General features: G+C 38.5%; 1 protein-coding gene across 4 annotated transcripts in view; it reads left to right on the forward strand.

Moving 5' to 3' along the window:
* jmjd1cb (jumonji domain containing 1Cb) overlaps positions 1-16690 on the forward strand; it is a 183541-nt gene that overhangs the window by 71062 nt on the left and 95789 nt on the right. For all 4 annotated transcript variants that reach the window (XM_016674577.1, XM_016674579.1, XM_007558415.2 and 1 more), the window contains exon 2: positions 11794-11982. In XM_016674577.1, the coding sequence (XP_016530063.1) occupies positions 11794-11982 (189 nt within the window). The remainder of the gene's footprint in view (positions 1-11793; positions 11983-16690) is intronic.

Consider the following 16690-nt stretch of genomic DNA (forward strand, 5'->3'; position numbering starts at 1 on the left):
CAGAACGATTCAACAAGTTTAAAGTTTGGCATTTGTAAGCTGTAACTAGGACTTCTATTACTAACACTTGCCTATTTGACAGTACATGACGTCACTCAGAGCACAAAACATAGAATTAGACTGAATAGATCTGCCCTTACGGATCGGTCACATTGTCACTGATACAGACATTAACATTGGATGGTGCACCTCTAGTGACAACATTGTTGGACATCTACCAATTTTAATCAGATTATTTGTTAGAATGAGAATTGAAAGCCTGTTGCCATAGCAACACAACACATGTTCAGCTTTTTTTTCCATCTCACCTTATAAGGATGTCTCATTCCATCAGAGACATTCTCTGGCTTCAGATTGTAAAGGTTGGGCATCTGCAGTAACGATCATCTCTGAAGTTTACACAGAGGAGAGTCTGACATGCTTCCACTGCTGCTGTCAAATGTTCCAACCTGGTCATTAACCGGCAGGCTGCTGCACTCCTACGCAGCTCACACATCACTATGCACTGCATTCAGTTCTGCTGACACGTCTGCATATTTAATCATTTACACACAAGTTCACATTTTCACACTTAACACATAAATAAATTATAACACATTATAAAGTTCTATAGTTAACTGAAACCAGGGCATTAATTTCCCTATCCTGGTAAATGCTCCCAATAACATAAACAGATGCTGATCTGCATCTTTGCAGATGAGAAATCAGACTGCAGGTAAATGTGCTGGCAAAACCAAACCGTTTTATAAATACAAACAATTACTGTTGAGTTCTAACTATGGACCAAGCTTTAATTACCAGAATCCTGGATAAATGTTTCCACCAGTCATGTAACACTTCTATGGAGAGAGTCTATAACCAGTTGCTTGCTATCTTTTAACACCAGTCCTACTGTTTTACATAAGCTGCATCTTACAAAGGATTACTACTGTATATCCAATGGTATACAGTGGTGATTGCAGTATGGACAGGTTCAGACAGGTCGGTGTTACAGAGCACTGTTTGTACAAACGATCCACCATAGAGATGGTGTTTCCCAACAGGCTGTTCTTCTGATGAACACTGAGCAGGCAGAGCACCCTGATGTCTTTCTGTTTTGTGAAAACACTGTACATGTGTATTTACAGAAACAACAATTCTTTTTATGTATGATATATTTATATTGACTTTGCCTTCATTGAGACCTAGTTAAATTCCTTGTTTGTGTAGACAAACATGGTGAATAAAGCTGTCAATGATTGTGAAATGACATGGTGAGGAAAGAACATGATGTGGAAATATTAAAGCAACACCTCAGGACGTTAAAGCTTGAGGTCTTCAGCATACCATCAAATTAGACAAACTAAGGACACTAACGTCAGTGTTTCGGAGTCCTGATGATGATTATTTCTGATTTACAATAATCATTTTTTATAAAGTTTGCAATATAGACAGACATGGACTGATTTTATTGTCATTGAATTGTACATTTAAAAATTTACATATTGAAAGAAATTTTGTTGCAAGGCTTCAGTAATGATAAAAGTTCAATATAAATATATACAATAAAAGATTAAATTTATGACGGTTGAGTCGTCTTATGGCATGAAGCTTTTGTGGAATCTGGTTGTTCTGCATTTGAAGCTGTTGAATCTTTTTCTAGAGGGCAGCAGGGAGAACAAATCATGCTGATGGTGCAAGGGGTCTAGGATGTCAAGGATGGAAAGAAACTGTCCCAATGATTCTCTCAGCTGTCATCATTCTCTCTATGCGTTGTTAGTTAGAGGTGCTACATGCTTCAAACCAGACGGAGGTGCTGCTGGTCAGTTTGTTCTCTATTGTCCCTCTGTAGAAAGTGGTGAGGATGGGAGGAGGGAGGTTTGCTCTTCTCATCAGACATAAAAAGTGCAGACATTGCTAAGCTTCCTTCACCAGACCAGAGTTTGGAGGAACCAGGTCAAAGTGTCAGTGATCTGTATCCCCAGTATTTTAATGTTCCTGATCTGCTCCACTGCAGCGTCATTGATGAGGAGGGGTGTGTGACTTAACATATATATTTTTTTTAAATCAACAACAATTTCTTTTGTTTTGTTGACATTCAGGATTAGATGGTTTGCATCACACCAGTACACCAGATGTTTCACCTCCTCTTCGTAGGCCAGTTTATTGTCCTTGATGAGACCCACCACTGTAGTATTGTCTGCATACTTCATGACGTGGTTCGTACTGAACCCAAGAGCAGGGGGCTCAGTATACAGCCCTGGGGAAGTCAGTACTGAGACAGATAACCCTTGAAGCATTTTTACCAACCCTCTCAGACTGGGGTCTGTCTGTGAGGAAATCCAGCAGCCAGTGACACATGCTGAGCTGAAGTCCAGAAACAGCATTCACACGAGTATTCTTCCCCTCCTGGCTCTAGTGCAGGTTGGAGGAAGCGGCATCCTCTGTGCAGCGGTTGCAATGGATCAAAAGAGGAGGGAGTTTTGAGATGATGTGATCCTTCACCAGCCTCTCCAAACATTTAATCAATATGCAGTTTGTTACGGATGATTCATACCATTTTTCAGGCAAAGCAAGCCAACTATTTTAAATATCTTGCTATATTTGAAAATAAAGTCAGAAAAATAAAGACGTTTGAAAAAATTGCAACTGTTTTTGTATCTATTGCATATTCAGACAATAAAGTTCAGCCATAACTGGTTAAAAACATGAATAATGTTAATTAAAGTGAATTCATAAAGTAGTTACATTTTCATATAATTTTGTCAATTAGACTAGTTTTAGTTGACTAAATTTTATTACGACTGGTTGACTAAAAGTAAAACAATTCTGATGTCTAAATTGTAACTACAAAGACTAAAAATACCATAAATGAAATTTTTCTGTCAAAATTAACAGTGATTATTCAGACTTCAGGCTGGTTATTTATCCTCAGAATCCTGATTTAGATCTGTAGATATTAAATCTACATTTAAATCAATATTGCCATTTTTGGTTCTTAGAATCTTCTTTGTGCAGTTGGTGTTTAGAAACTGCAGCCTGATAATTTTCCCTCCAAGTCAAGCAACATCTTGCTTCCTTCAGGCCCTGTCTGGGTTCACCAGGATGCTAAATAAATTAATGGGTGCTAATACAACATATCTGTTTAGACAGATGTGCCTACTTAGTCGATGTTCATCTTCTTAATACATCATATACTAATATACATGATCGGGTTGATCTGACATGGTTCTCACTGTTGTTTTAAACCATTCTATTGTGCTTCAGTTAAACTCTAGGTTTAGCGCACGTCTGTCTTTATATCCAGTTATCTTTTGACGTTTCTAATTTTTAAAACAATATTATTTGAACTGCTTGTACATCATTCCTGCCCAGAGAAATCTACTTGTGTTTTTTCAATGACTGTCTGCATTACTTAAAACAAAGCTGAGTCTCAGGCTGTGGGAAAAGAGCCAGGAAGCTGCTTGAAACCTCATTACCAGAGGGGGCTTGGAGGGTTTAAAGCACTGTTTCATCACAGCTGAATCAAAGTAAGATTAGTTTTATTGAAACACCAACATACTACAATGATTAAACTGCTAAGGAATCATGCAGGCTTGAGTGATTATTGGATCTGCATTTAAAAAAATAAATATGGCATTCAATAATCCTGACATCAAGATGTGATTAACACCTGTTTGTTTCTTTGTCTTCAGAAAGACGCTGCATGGTTGTAGCAGCAGCAGTAAGACTCGCAGCCTCCGTTTTTCCTACTCTGTATTCTGTAAAGCTCCAGTTTTCTCTGCTGCAGTATTTAAGAGGCAGATTTGGCTGCTCTCTCCACTCTGGTTGGCTGCTCTCATGCTTCATGCTCATTGGCTCCCAGGAACCTCTGGTGCAGCCAGCCAGAAATCAGCTCCTCATCTGATGGTGATGGGCAGATTATACTCCACTGCACCACTAAAACCACATTTAAATGACGATACACACACAGCTTATTAATGTTACAGTTGGTAAATGTGGCAATATATTGCTTAAATTTATAAATCTAAAATTCCTCATAGTATATTGCTTATGATGATTATCACCCTGACTTTTATCCCAATTTGTAATATTTAAACAGCTTTAGGTATGTGGCTTCATGCCTGACTGTAAAATGCACAGAGAATGATAATTTTTGAGGGCATCTGATGTGCAGATGTTCCTGGTTTATTTATCACCAATTCAAAACAAATGCCATCTCAAGGCTCTTCACAAGAAACGTTATTTTGGTTTAATCCTCCATAAATTCCAATTAATCCTAGTTAGTGCATCAAGTTTAGTTCATTATTCAAATGATTTTTAAAGGGTAAGTATTATGTGTTTTCCAGGCACATAGTGCCATTTGTAGGACAAGAAAGTAACTGTAAAAATTTATATTCATATATGAAATCTGAATTAAGAGATTTTACTTCTTAATCTAACGGTTTAAATTCGAGCCTCTGTCTCTTTAAAAACTCCTGCTCTTTGTTAAACTCCGTCTTCAAGAAGTCATCTCAACATGGCTCCTCTATTAACCCTTTACCAGTAATCCACTGAGAAGTTGCTCCTGTAAAGAGCTCAGCAGTTCCACCAAGTGTTTGCTAATTGCTGCTGGCTAGTCTGAAGGAGCCGAGTGGGGAAGTTGCTCTATGAAGTGGAGGTTCTAAAGTTTGGAAACTGCAGCTCTGAGGAGGAGCTACGTCTGGAAGGCAGGGCTAGGTCAAACCAGGCATTTTGAACAGCTGAATGATTGCCATGGAGATTAAAGAATTTCTCAAACTTTGATGAAAGAATCTTGGCAACAATCCAGGTATGGTTTTGATGAGGGAATAACATAACAGGATGTAAAACTAAAAAAAAAAAAAAAAAATATTTTACATGATACTGCCCCTTTAAAAAGTTCCTATCTGGCCACAGATTGCATTTAGTTGTTGACCTGCAACAGCAGACAATCGCTGGCGTTGTCGTTAACTTTACAGCAATCCCTTTTTTTCCCATAATCCCGTTAGACATTCAGTGGTCTGAACTTGTTCCAGATTCCCCTCCATTTGTTCCAAAGAGCATTATTGCTAATGCAGATAACATTAACTTCATTATGTGGCCGTGCCTTTGTGATATAAAAATGAGCATAATATATGATTTTGCAGAACTCTACTTTTAAGTTCATAAAACTGACTTTTCACTTCCAGATAGTCAGCTGTTTTCTACATAACTTCACTGTCCACAGATGCTTTATGTAAGTGAGTACACTATGACATCCTCAGGGCTTTTATGTTGCTAAATGGTTTCCAGCACCGGAAACCATTCCCACTCCCTGCTTGGGACTGGGAGTTCCAAGCGCTGCTGCAAGATTCTATTAAGACAAAAAACAAATGGTGTGGAGCTATTTTATTCAATGGCATTAAATATATGTGTACATGCAGTCACATAATCTGAGGGAGTATTTGGTAGAATGAAGTAAAAAGGTCTCCAGCCCTCTGATGCTGGGTGAAAGGATTTTTGTCTGCATCAGACTTTGTTTAGACAGGAGTGAAAGAAGCTGATTTGAAGTCTGGTGCATATGAAAACGTGGGTCCCAGTTTGCTTGCAAGTGAACACTTGTGTGGTTTGCTTACAGTGGGAAACACAAACAGACTATTCACTGATGCCAAAGAAAGGAAACAAACCCTCTGTACAGAGTAATATGTGGGGTACATCAGTGCCCCCCTTCTGTTCATATCATGCAGTTTCTTGTGAGAAATCAATCAGCTTAAATTAGAAACAGGAACCCCAGGTCCGCATGAATCTGGTTAGTTTTCATTGTAAACAAGCGGTGCTGGATAGTTTTCTGTTGCTTTGTGTTTTTTCCCTCTCGTTCAGTCATCATTGGGGCATATGAGCTGCAGCTGTTGTGACTGTATCACTTTGTCCACTTTGATTAGTGCAGTGTGAAAGTGAACCAATCCAAATGAAGCTGAGATATTTTTCTGTGTTCCTTTCAACTATTCTGTTTTTGACAACAATTCCAGTAGTGCTGGAAGTCCAGACCTTTTTGGACTCACTGTGTTTGGCCCTGGCCATGCTGATGCCAGAACGGGACAAGTTCCCTATTACAACTACATAAAAAAAAAAAAAAATAGAATCACTTGGAAAAGCTTGATATTTTTTGCCCCTTTGTTCAGAAAGTGTAACTCTCATTTTAAAGAGATTCATTACACACAGTGAAACAGTTCAAGTGTTTTTTCTACATAGAATGAAAACCCCAGTTTCAGAATCTCGGAAAATAATTTTACATGTTGTTTTGATAAGCAAGGATGTTTGAAACAGAAATGTCAGGCTTCTGAAAAGTATTTCTTCATATGCACTGACTCATAGACTCGTTCCCTTTCAGTTATATTCAGAACACATCCATATGAATCTTGAACAACAAAACAGATTCATGAGATTTGTTTAAGACTGAATTTCTTCCATCATTTTAACATTGGGTTTTACCTTTCATAATTTTCTCCTCATTTTAACAGTTGGCAACCTTAAAGACGCGTGTGTGTGTGTGTGTGTGTGTGTTCCATTTATGTAGACAGGCCAACTAAACAAAAACACACACCCGGTTTCGGCCTCAGCTCATTAGTATCAACTGGTTAAAAAGTCCTTAGAACGGCACACGGATCCACAGCTTGCTCTCACTGCAACTCCCAGTTACTATAGTAACAGACTCAGCCACAGATCTTCCCCAGTCCTCGTGTATTATTCTTATCTGAGAAGACAGTGTAGTTCTTTTGATTTCTTTTCTTTAAGGGCTGTTTGAAAATTTTTCACAAGAGATATTTAGTCTCAGATGACTCACAGCAAAAAGACAACAGATTCAACGGGAAGCCCCCTCTCCTCCTAGAGCTTCACCATCATTGATGGATGATGATTTAATGCTTATTGTCTCAAACGACTGATTAGTTTCAGCTCCCATCATTCTCAGTTTGATGTCATAAATGTCTCTCCATTGATTGGTTGCTAGTATCCAGATATAACGATGCTCCAAATAATATTTCCAGTGAAGGTTTTTTGTCCTTTTAATGAGAAATCAGATCAAGTATAAGAGTGACTGAAGTTTTCTCTGGCTGCATGAAGCATAGATGAGCACAGAACTGCCCCCACCTGTTGCTAGGCACTGCTGCACTTTTCCCTTTTGCATGAGGCTAGTAAAATTGGAAATGTGTTGAAAAACTTAAAAAAAATATAATGTGTTCATGTATGTATGCATGCTTTATTTAACCAGGAAACGGCAAACCCAAAGTACAAGACCAAATCCACAAAACAGATAACCAAGAGAAATCACACAGTTACTCATCTCATTAGGGCATTACAGAAGCTAGGTGATCTCATTTCTCTGTCCTTTAGAATTGATTGGTAGCAAGAGGTGAAAATTTCAAATCCATATGCAAAAATTAAGGACTAAAAAACAACTGAAAAACATTTTTCAAGTTGCAAAAATGTTTTTTTTTTGTTTTTTGCAACTGTAATATTCGATATTTGATACTATTTTAGAAGCAGGGATAACTGTTTTTCTGTTTTAAAGGAGACTTATGCAAAATTCAGTTAATGCACTTTTTGTACTTCCTTTTGGGTCTCTACTGCTTTTAGAAATCAAAAAACATAATTAACTGAATACCATCACCTAGCAGTTTTATGACAATACATTGATATGTTTTGGTGTCTGTTTCAAAAGCCTCCAAATTATTAAATCATAGTTGGCATGCACTGCCCCGTTACCTTGCAACTAGGGTTGCCACCTTTCAGAAATGAAAATAAGGGACGCCACCACAGTACGTCATCCTACTCTCATGGGTTGGGATGGCTGCTGCAGTGATAGACAATATTTTATGGCAATGTTTTTGTTTTTAAAAAGTAATCCATAGACCAATCGTTCATACATAGAGTACTCCAAAATTGTACTCCAATCTGAGCATACCTTACACAAGTTTAGTTAAGCAAGTGTAAAATGCATTTGGTAAACTGCTCAAGTACTGAGTAACTGATCATAACACCTGATTTAACAATCAAAATGTGTCCTCAGACAGGGTTCCAAAAGCATAAGTTATGTGAAAATTCTGGTATTGTAAAGCATATTATCAAAATATTTACCACATTTTCCACAAGGGCCGGGGTAGTCAGTGTTTTCCATTGGGACACTTAAAAAAAGAATGAAATAAAAAAAACAGAGCAATATTTCATCATTTGATATAATAAGTGAGCCAAAGAGCCACTTTTGTCCCCAGAGATTCAGGTTGCAGGTCCCTGGCAGATGGAAATTGTGGTCATATCTCAATACAGCAGCTAAAAGCACAGCACTATAAATTTTAATTCATTGTTAAAGTAAAATTGTGAAGGTTAAAAAAATCCACCTCTGAGCATTAACAAAAGACATTTATTTAGCATAATTTCTACCCCTGGGCTGCAGGTCTATGTCTGACATTAATGACCACTGAACACTGAATTCATAGATGTCAACATTTCTTAATAAAACAAAAAGAAAACCCTAACAAACCTTTTTAAAGTAGGAAATATTTATGTATTTACGGTTAATCTCTTAGTATGATTTGTTCTTTAAATGACCATTTGTATAATTTTGGCTGATACGACTATACATTAAATAAGCAAATAATTGATTATTTAATAATCAAACCATAACAGTCTACTAAAACCACAATAAGAAACATAATTAATAAAAAAATGTTCTGTTCCATATCAGCCTCAGGAGGTGATTGAGAGATGAAGAGACTGATGTCTGGTTCTTTAGGTTCTGACGGGTCTGGAGTTTCTCTCCTGATCCATTCTGTCTATCATACAGCAGCACACCGCACCAGAACGAACACATTTGTTTAAACTGCCTGTGTTCATCCTCACTGACATTATTCAGCCTGGGATTTACGTCTTCCTTGTCACGTTTGTATCTTTACGAGAGGTTTTACTTCTAAGGGCGGTGGAGTATTGGGTTGAGGATGTTTTAAAAAGACACGGGTCGATAGCAGCTCACCGGGCTGTGTAGTGTCTGTCTCCAGGCAAACTTGACAACAGCGTTGGTCCATAGCGTTCTAGGGTCCTTTAGCTCCCGCAATGAGAATTTAGTGTAACAATATTTTAGTCATTATTGTTACACTTGGTGTTGATATGTGTGTGGTAGGCATGTCTATCGAACATTTATAGAATTCGGAACAAATTGCATCCCGTATCAGTTCAATACAGGATGCAGCATTTAACAGTCAAATACAGGACGATTCCGTATTTTTAGGGACTGGTGGCAACCCTACTTGCAACCCAAGCTGAACTGGTCAGCTGGTTTTCCCGCTCTATACGCTGTGCAATGGCTGCTGGGAAAGACGTGGTTTAGTTGTTGATTCACCATCTAGAAACCTCTGCTGGCCAGGACTCTCCACTTCTGCTAATGGGTTTCACTCATTAGCAGAAGTGCTAATGAGTGATAGTAATAGTCCAACCAGCAAAGCTTGCTGGTTGGACTATTTTCATCTGTTTGCAGCCATTTTCACATGTGTGGTGTAAACATATATTTGGAGGGCTTGGCCAACAGTGGCTTATTTGCATTTAAAATGACGAGAGGCTTAGACAGCTCATTTTGAAATCTTACAACAGACAGAATTGAGCAGACTGGGAAATGATCTGAGGATGATTTCCAGTAAAAACATGATGAACATGGTTTTTATAGCCCACTGACCTATCATAACTAGATTTAAACAAAGTATATAGGTCCCATATAATTACAAATAATTAGGTCATGTTCAGTGTTTTGCTTAAATGCAGTGAAAGCAGTATTTTGTATCCTACAGTGAGAATCTCCTGGCAGCCCAGGTCTTTATGTATAAAACTTTGCTTTAGACGCTTAGTCTGCTGAAGATACTCGGCGCCCCGGAAATGACATGAAACTATAGAGTAAGGTCAGCGAATCTAGTTGAATCACTACATGAATGAATGAGCCATTGTTTACAGCAAATGGGGAAAAGTTGCTCCAACTAATCGCCTCATCAGAAATGGATGGTGATTGAGGGCAACTTTTGTTGTGTGGAATGCAGGAGGAATAAACGGCTGGATCTGTCTCCATCTGTCATCCACCATTCTCTGAGGTGGAGGGGAGTTCCAGGAGTTCCACCCAGCGTCCTGGAGTGACTTTTAATGATTTGGTTGAAACAAAGTAGGAAATGCGTCCATGAGGGAGAAGAGGCAAGCATGACATCAGGCAGTAAGAAAGGAAAGGCTTTAGACGTGTGGAGAAACTGCAGCAGCCATAAACAAAGAGCCAGCCTGCTTCCCTTCACTGCCTTCTGGCTCGGAGTGATCACTCAGTTGACTGCAGCGGGGCATTGTGGGAGGGGAGGAGGGCGGGAGGCTGATTAAGGAGAGATGCACTCGTTGATCCCTTTTCCGCTCTGTCTTCCACGCTGCCTGCAAAGAGAGTAGAGGGGGAGGAGGAGGGGATGAAGGAGAAAGAGGATGGAATCAGGAGACGAGGGAAGGATGGCTGATTCATGCGCACATCTGTGCACTCCAGCAGTACTGAATTGTCTTAAAGATGCCATGAAAAGGTTTCTAGCTGCTGGCAGTGGATGTTGACTTCATCAAATTGCATTTTCTATTATACATTAGGAATTGATGCAAAAAAAGAAAAAAAGCCAAAATTTGACTTTATTTCTTCTGATTTCAGCTTTGTAACTTTAACTACCAGCCACTGGTTTAGTTATGATAGCATTTAGAATCACTTTGAAAGATGCTTTGAAATTCCAGGTCTGGAATTCTGGAACCTGGTTTATTTTTATTTCATCTGGGAACTAGAATATCAAGAGTAACTGATGCATGTTTTAAATTTTTTTTATAAAATGTAATAACCAGCTAACCAGTCTGCTTTTCATCTTTTTATAAAACCCACCCCACACGCATGCACACACACACGCACACACACACACATTTATAAATGGTGGAACAGCCTGTTTTTCTTCCACATAGGACCAGGTTTGTTTGGTCAACTTTTTGGTTTTAAAACAAAAGCCTTACTATAAACCAGCTTTTTGAGTGCTTTTGTGGGTAATTTATATGTGTTAAAACTGCAAAACCAGAACAAATTAGGGCTGAAATGATTAATCGAAATCATTTTCATGAATCGAAGCCAGAAATGATCAAATTCAGAACTCAATCAATGGTTAGCTAGAGTATAAAGACACAAAAAACACCATTTGCTGAAAGAACAACATACTGAGTAATACTGTACAAAATGGATACATTTTGCACTTAAGAGTAAAAGAAAATCCTTGCAACCCTGTTAATATGTTCTACCCAGAATTACTCAAGTTATAGTTTTAGATTCACCTGGTTCCAATTCTTTAAAAAATTTAAAAATAAATAAATAAAAATCCTATTTTGCACCTTTCACATTAATATTAAATAATCCCCAGGTCAGGCCTACACAGAGTCCAGCTTTTCACATGTTGATATTAAAAGGATTTGTTTTTAGCTTCACATTCACTCTTTGTGTAAAGGAATGCTGTTACTGAATTTTAGACAATAAAATGATTTCTTATTCAAACAAGGTGTTTAATTATTGTATTTTTACTATTGTATAGAAAACGCTTAAGTGATTAAATGAAAAATGCAAACTGTGGCAATTTTTATCAGATTACTTGTCAGAATAATTGATTACTGAAATAATCACTGGCTGCAGCCCTAGAACAAATATTTAGTTGCTGAATATGGTGGCGGTTTTATCATCCCTGAACACTGTAACATTACCTTCCTCTCATAGAATGCTGTTATTAACAGGAGTTGTTCTGTCTTCAGGTGTATGTGGAATTTGATGACCAAGAGTGGGAGAAGAGGGAGTGGGTGAAGGTCTATGAGGATTTCCAGCTGTTTCTCCTGGAGCACCAGCTGGTCTGGGCAAAGAGGAAGGAGGGAGCAGCTGGAACAGCTGGAGCTGGAGGCCTTCTGCAGGGAACCAAGGCAAAGCACGTCCAGTGGCCTGCACTGGTAAGACCTCACCTTCCATTTAGGGGCTGGAGTCACATGACTGGCTCAGTCATGTGACTGAATTCATGTCTTGGAGATGCTGCTACACGTTGTCTGCTTTCTGATGCATTGTCTTTCTATTTTAGACAGGTTTTCAGTCTGATTATCAGTCTTTTTCATCTTCTGGTAAACTTCCTAAGGCCTCTTTATGTCTCTGTAATAAGGTTGTTAGCTGGTTTGTCTTGGTTTTTAAGTCTTTTCATAAATCCGGTCAAGTTGGCTCAGAGCTTCACACCCTTTCACACACCACCTTAAATCCTGTTGGAATGATGTTGACGATCCTTGTTCCAGCTGTGAAGCTTGGTTTATGTTTGATACATGTACATTCAGCGCCAAAACTTTTTTTTTTTGTTTGTTTGTTTGGAATCAGACAGGTACAACTTTTGCAGCATTTATACTCTGATTCTTCAGAGTAGAGCAAACGGTTAACACTGCACAACACGTTTAGCAGTAAAGAACACAGTTGTTAGCCTGTGAGTGTGGTGATGGTATTATTGTTTAAATGGGCTGAATTATTTTTGCAAACCTGTGCCATGTTTGTTCCCTCGGAACTGTCCACTTAGTTAAAAAGTTTCAGAGGTAAGAGATATGTAATGTTGGCATGTTCCGTAAGCATGTGAAACGCACAAACCAAGCTGGAGCATAAATCGAGCTTAAACTGGGAGTAGATGTCACTTAGCATGTGATGTGGACCTGGGTCTTCTCTCACTGACCACCGCTGTCATTTGCTGATTTCACCATTCTGTCATCATGCATGGAGCAAGTTGGAAGGTGTGCTTTAACGCTCAGACTGGAGTGAAGACAGGCTAGTGTTTGTTGCTGTAGTATGGAACGGTGTCATGAAAAGAATTGCTCAGGTTTACCGCACTTAGAGGAGAATTGCTACCAGGTTAATGGTTGTCAAAAAGAAAACAGTTGATGAGAGGTCAAAGGGCAAGGCAAGGTGAAGTGAGATCCACCAAGTGAGCAGTTTGTTGCTACACAAGCACAAAGAATCACTGGGGGGAGCATGGAGTACATCCACCAACCAGCTTTACATCGTGTTATAATGTTCACTCATCAGAAACAGAAGCTGCTGTGTTGCCTTCATTCTTTCACGCATGTTTTAGAAATCCTTGAATCTCCTGTGACAACCACTCAGCTGAGTGGCCCTAGCCCTGCCTTGGAGTTGCTGTTTCTCACAGAGCAGTCCTCCTCAATGACTCCTCCACTCAGCTCCTTCAGACTACCCAGCACAATCATGCTGAGGCTAAGGGGCTCCATGATGCACACTCTGTGGGTTGTTGGACTATAGATGCTAGTTTTAGGATGAGATTTAGATGGATATTGCTGTGTTATTATCATTATTATATTAATAGATTATTAGACTTACTTATATGGATAAACCTAAAAGTATTCAAAGCCCTGGCAGATTTAGATTTAGAATAATTTTATTTTGACCGGAAATACGATGGACATCTCTCACCACAGTGTAACAGCTGTACCAGACATATTTGTTCCATTTACATTTCATGTTAAAAATATTTAAATTGGTTCTCAATAATCAATTTTAAAAATCCTCATAACATTTTACTGCTGTTTGGGTGTTACCTCTGGTATTATTGATGATTTAAGTTTGGTGATTCAAGTCCTAGAACATCTGCTGGATTTGATTGTAGTAAAAAATCAGTTGTCTGGTGAAAATAAACAGAAATGACGGTGGATCCCTGAAAAGCTGATGTTTGTTTTTTCTCAGCAGTGAATACCATGTGGGTAGAAGCAGGGGCGCGGTAAAGGGGGGCAAAGTGATGACATTTCTAAGGGCCCTGACCAACAGGGGGCCCTCCACAATTCAATTATTTATTTTTTGTTCATAGAAATAAAAATAAAAAATCGAGGCCCTGTCAATTACAAAATTAATCATATTGTATTTTCAAAGATTGTTTGTAGCAATAAAAAATTTATGTTCCCACTCCCAGATCATAAAACCATATTTGCCTTGAACCCCCCTATCTGCGTTAAATGGTTCATTCCTGCTTGGAGCGCTTCAGAGTGACGCTGTTCAGCTGCAGTCATTGGAAGACACGAATGATTGTTGCAGTTACTATGCTGCTAAGAAAAGTTATAAAATCAGGTTTTCAAACAAAAAAAAAGAGGGGGAGAGAAAGAAAAATGCAAGAGTGTTAATTTATAACCCAGTTTTTCTCCAAGAGAGGTGGGTAGACTGTGTGAGATTATCAACCATTTAGCATAATTAGCTTAGCTACAGACTACTGTTTGGCTCCATTTCATTAGCATTTAATGAATTAAGGAAAGAAATTACCAACATATTCATATGTATTTAACTTGTCCCTTGTACCTTTTACCACTTAACAACAGATGAGTCAGTCAGCAGCAGCTCTAACTCACGTCCCTCCTGACTAGTCCTCTCTTGCGTGAAATTAAAGCTGCCGTATGTCACTTTGATATAAATATATTTTTTTCCACATATTTGTTAAAACTGTCATTGTGTTATGACGGTATGGTATGAGAGGTAATCTGTGACAAATCTATTTCCTCTGCCTTCTCCCAGTGCTAGAAACAACCAGTCAGTGGCAGGAGAGTTTTAGTGCCGTCAATCACAATCTCATGTGGTGCTGCTCATCCTTCCTCCACCTCGATTTGTGCCGTGCTGCAGCTAGCATAGCACAAAACTGTGAATGCTCAGTTTAGTTAGCATAGCTACAATGACAGCAGATAAACGGTTTCTTGCAATGATAAGTTGTTTCTCCACCATTAGCACATTTAGCAGTGAGTGAATGAAGTTGATTGTCAGTGCTAAGAGCGTCCTACTAGTTCTGATTGGTTGTTTTGGTCAGAACGGTGCATTACTTTAACCAGTAATAGTAATTCAGGAAGGAGATGGAGGAGATTGATTGTTTTCACAGGTAATCTGTCTCATAACAAACTGCTACAACATTGTGACGGCTTAAACAAATATGGAGAAAACATATTTTTTATTAAAGTTGCATACTGCAGCTTGAATAAAATTCAACTCCATAGCATTTTTGAGAAGTCTGGATTGCTTCATGTATATTTTGCGCATTGCTTTTGACTGTTACTCATGGGGAAACATTTCAGTAATCTAAAACTAATAGAATAAATGTAAGCAACCTACTTGCATACTGGATGTGGACTGTTGAATGTTAAATTCATGAGCAGTAAATATTGTGCTAGTATCAGTATTGTACCAAAGAAAACAAGGCAGATGCAGACCTTGAAAATTGTGATGCTTTTTATGGGTCAAATAGACTCAAAAAAATTGTAAAAGCAGCAGCAGGGGGGCCCAAACAAATTTTTTGTCAAGGGGCCCAAGATTTCTGGGTAGAAGATAGTAGACATGCTGTTTGCACATTGTTTGCTCCAAATGCTTGTTTCAACACTGTTTTACTTTAAAATCCGATTAGTTTGTTTTTATTAAAGTGAAAGATTTCACTTTAATAAGTGAAATCTTGGCTTATTGAGGAGTTTCCCCTCAATAAGCCACAAGGTAGAGCTAACTGGCTGCAGGGGGAGCTTTGCAGCCTGTAGGCACTCTGCTCTGTCTCTGGCATCTCAGTAGAAAGAGTTGAACTGCAGATATGTCATGGAACTTTCTACTAATTAATACTGCAGCATACCCACCCCAGCCTCTTGCTTACTTAAAAAACAAAACAAACAAACAAAAAAAAAAACAATCAAGTAATGCACTTTTAGTTCTCCTCTTCCAGTGCCATTATCACTGTGTAGTGGTAGTATTTTCTTATGTAGATAATAGTTAGATGTTTGTACCTGACTGCTATTTTAACACATCATCCAATTCTTTCTATGCAGTTTTATAATGTTGTGAGTTTTGTGTTGAGACAGTGTTGTGCTTTAGGTTTAAAACCCATGTCCACGTCAGACTTTACTATTTATCCTCCAACACTCTGAGCCTGTATTCCAGTGTGTAAAGATGCATAACACTTGTAGGTTATTACTTCATCACAAGTCTTGACTTGTATCCTCACCTAACCTTATCTTTTAGCAGTCATTTGAAAAAGAGTGTAGAACACAGCTAGTTTGTCAGTCAGATAACTAGCTGTTAGAATGTTGTGATCAGAAAGTGCCAGATCATCAACCTGGTTGATAGGAAGCTATCTGGCAAAGAACACACAGTTCAGTTTGATCAGTTGTGGAAAAGTTTTGCAGAGTAGTGAGAATTTCTGTGTCCTCAGTTCTGAGGAAGTTGGGCACCTTTTCCTTAAACTGTTTTTAAAGGAAAAAAATAAGCAAAAATAAAACATCACATACGATTTATCTATTCTCTAAACTATAAGTTAGGCCTAGATCTCCAAACAATGTTGGCATTTATTGCAATAATTTCTGGGTGAATAAATCAGCCAGCAACAATTGCAGTTTTCTGGCCAATCACTGATCTTTAAAAAGCCTGACCTGAAGTTTCTAATTTTGGGCAATACAGATTTGTGTTTTGTGCTAAACATAGTGACAAAATGGCTAAGTTGGCAACAGTGAGGTGACTATTGTTAATCACACACTAACTGTGTACAGACTGTAATACAAATTCCAAGACAGGATGTACCCAAATTTGAGGCCGTATTAGCTAAGGTTAATTGGAATGACGTCTCCAGCCAGAATCGGATAAATGATTGCTGCAATGCATGTATTCTCA

This window comes from Poecilia formosa, unplaced genomic scaffold (genome assembly GCF_000485575.1).
Source record: "Poecilia formosa unplaced genomic scaffold, Poecilia_formosa-5.1.2 Scaffold4, whole genome shotgun sequence".
Classification (NCBI taxonomy): domain Eukaryota; kingdom Metazoa; phylum Chordata; class Actinopteri; order Cyprinodontiformes; family Poeciliidae; genus Poecilia; species Poecilia formosa.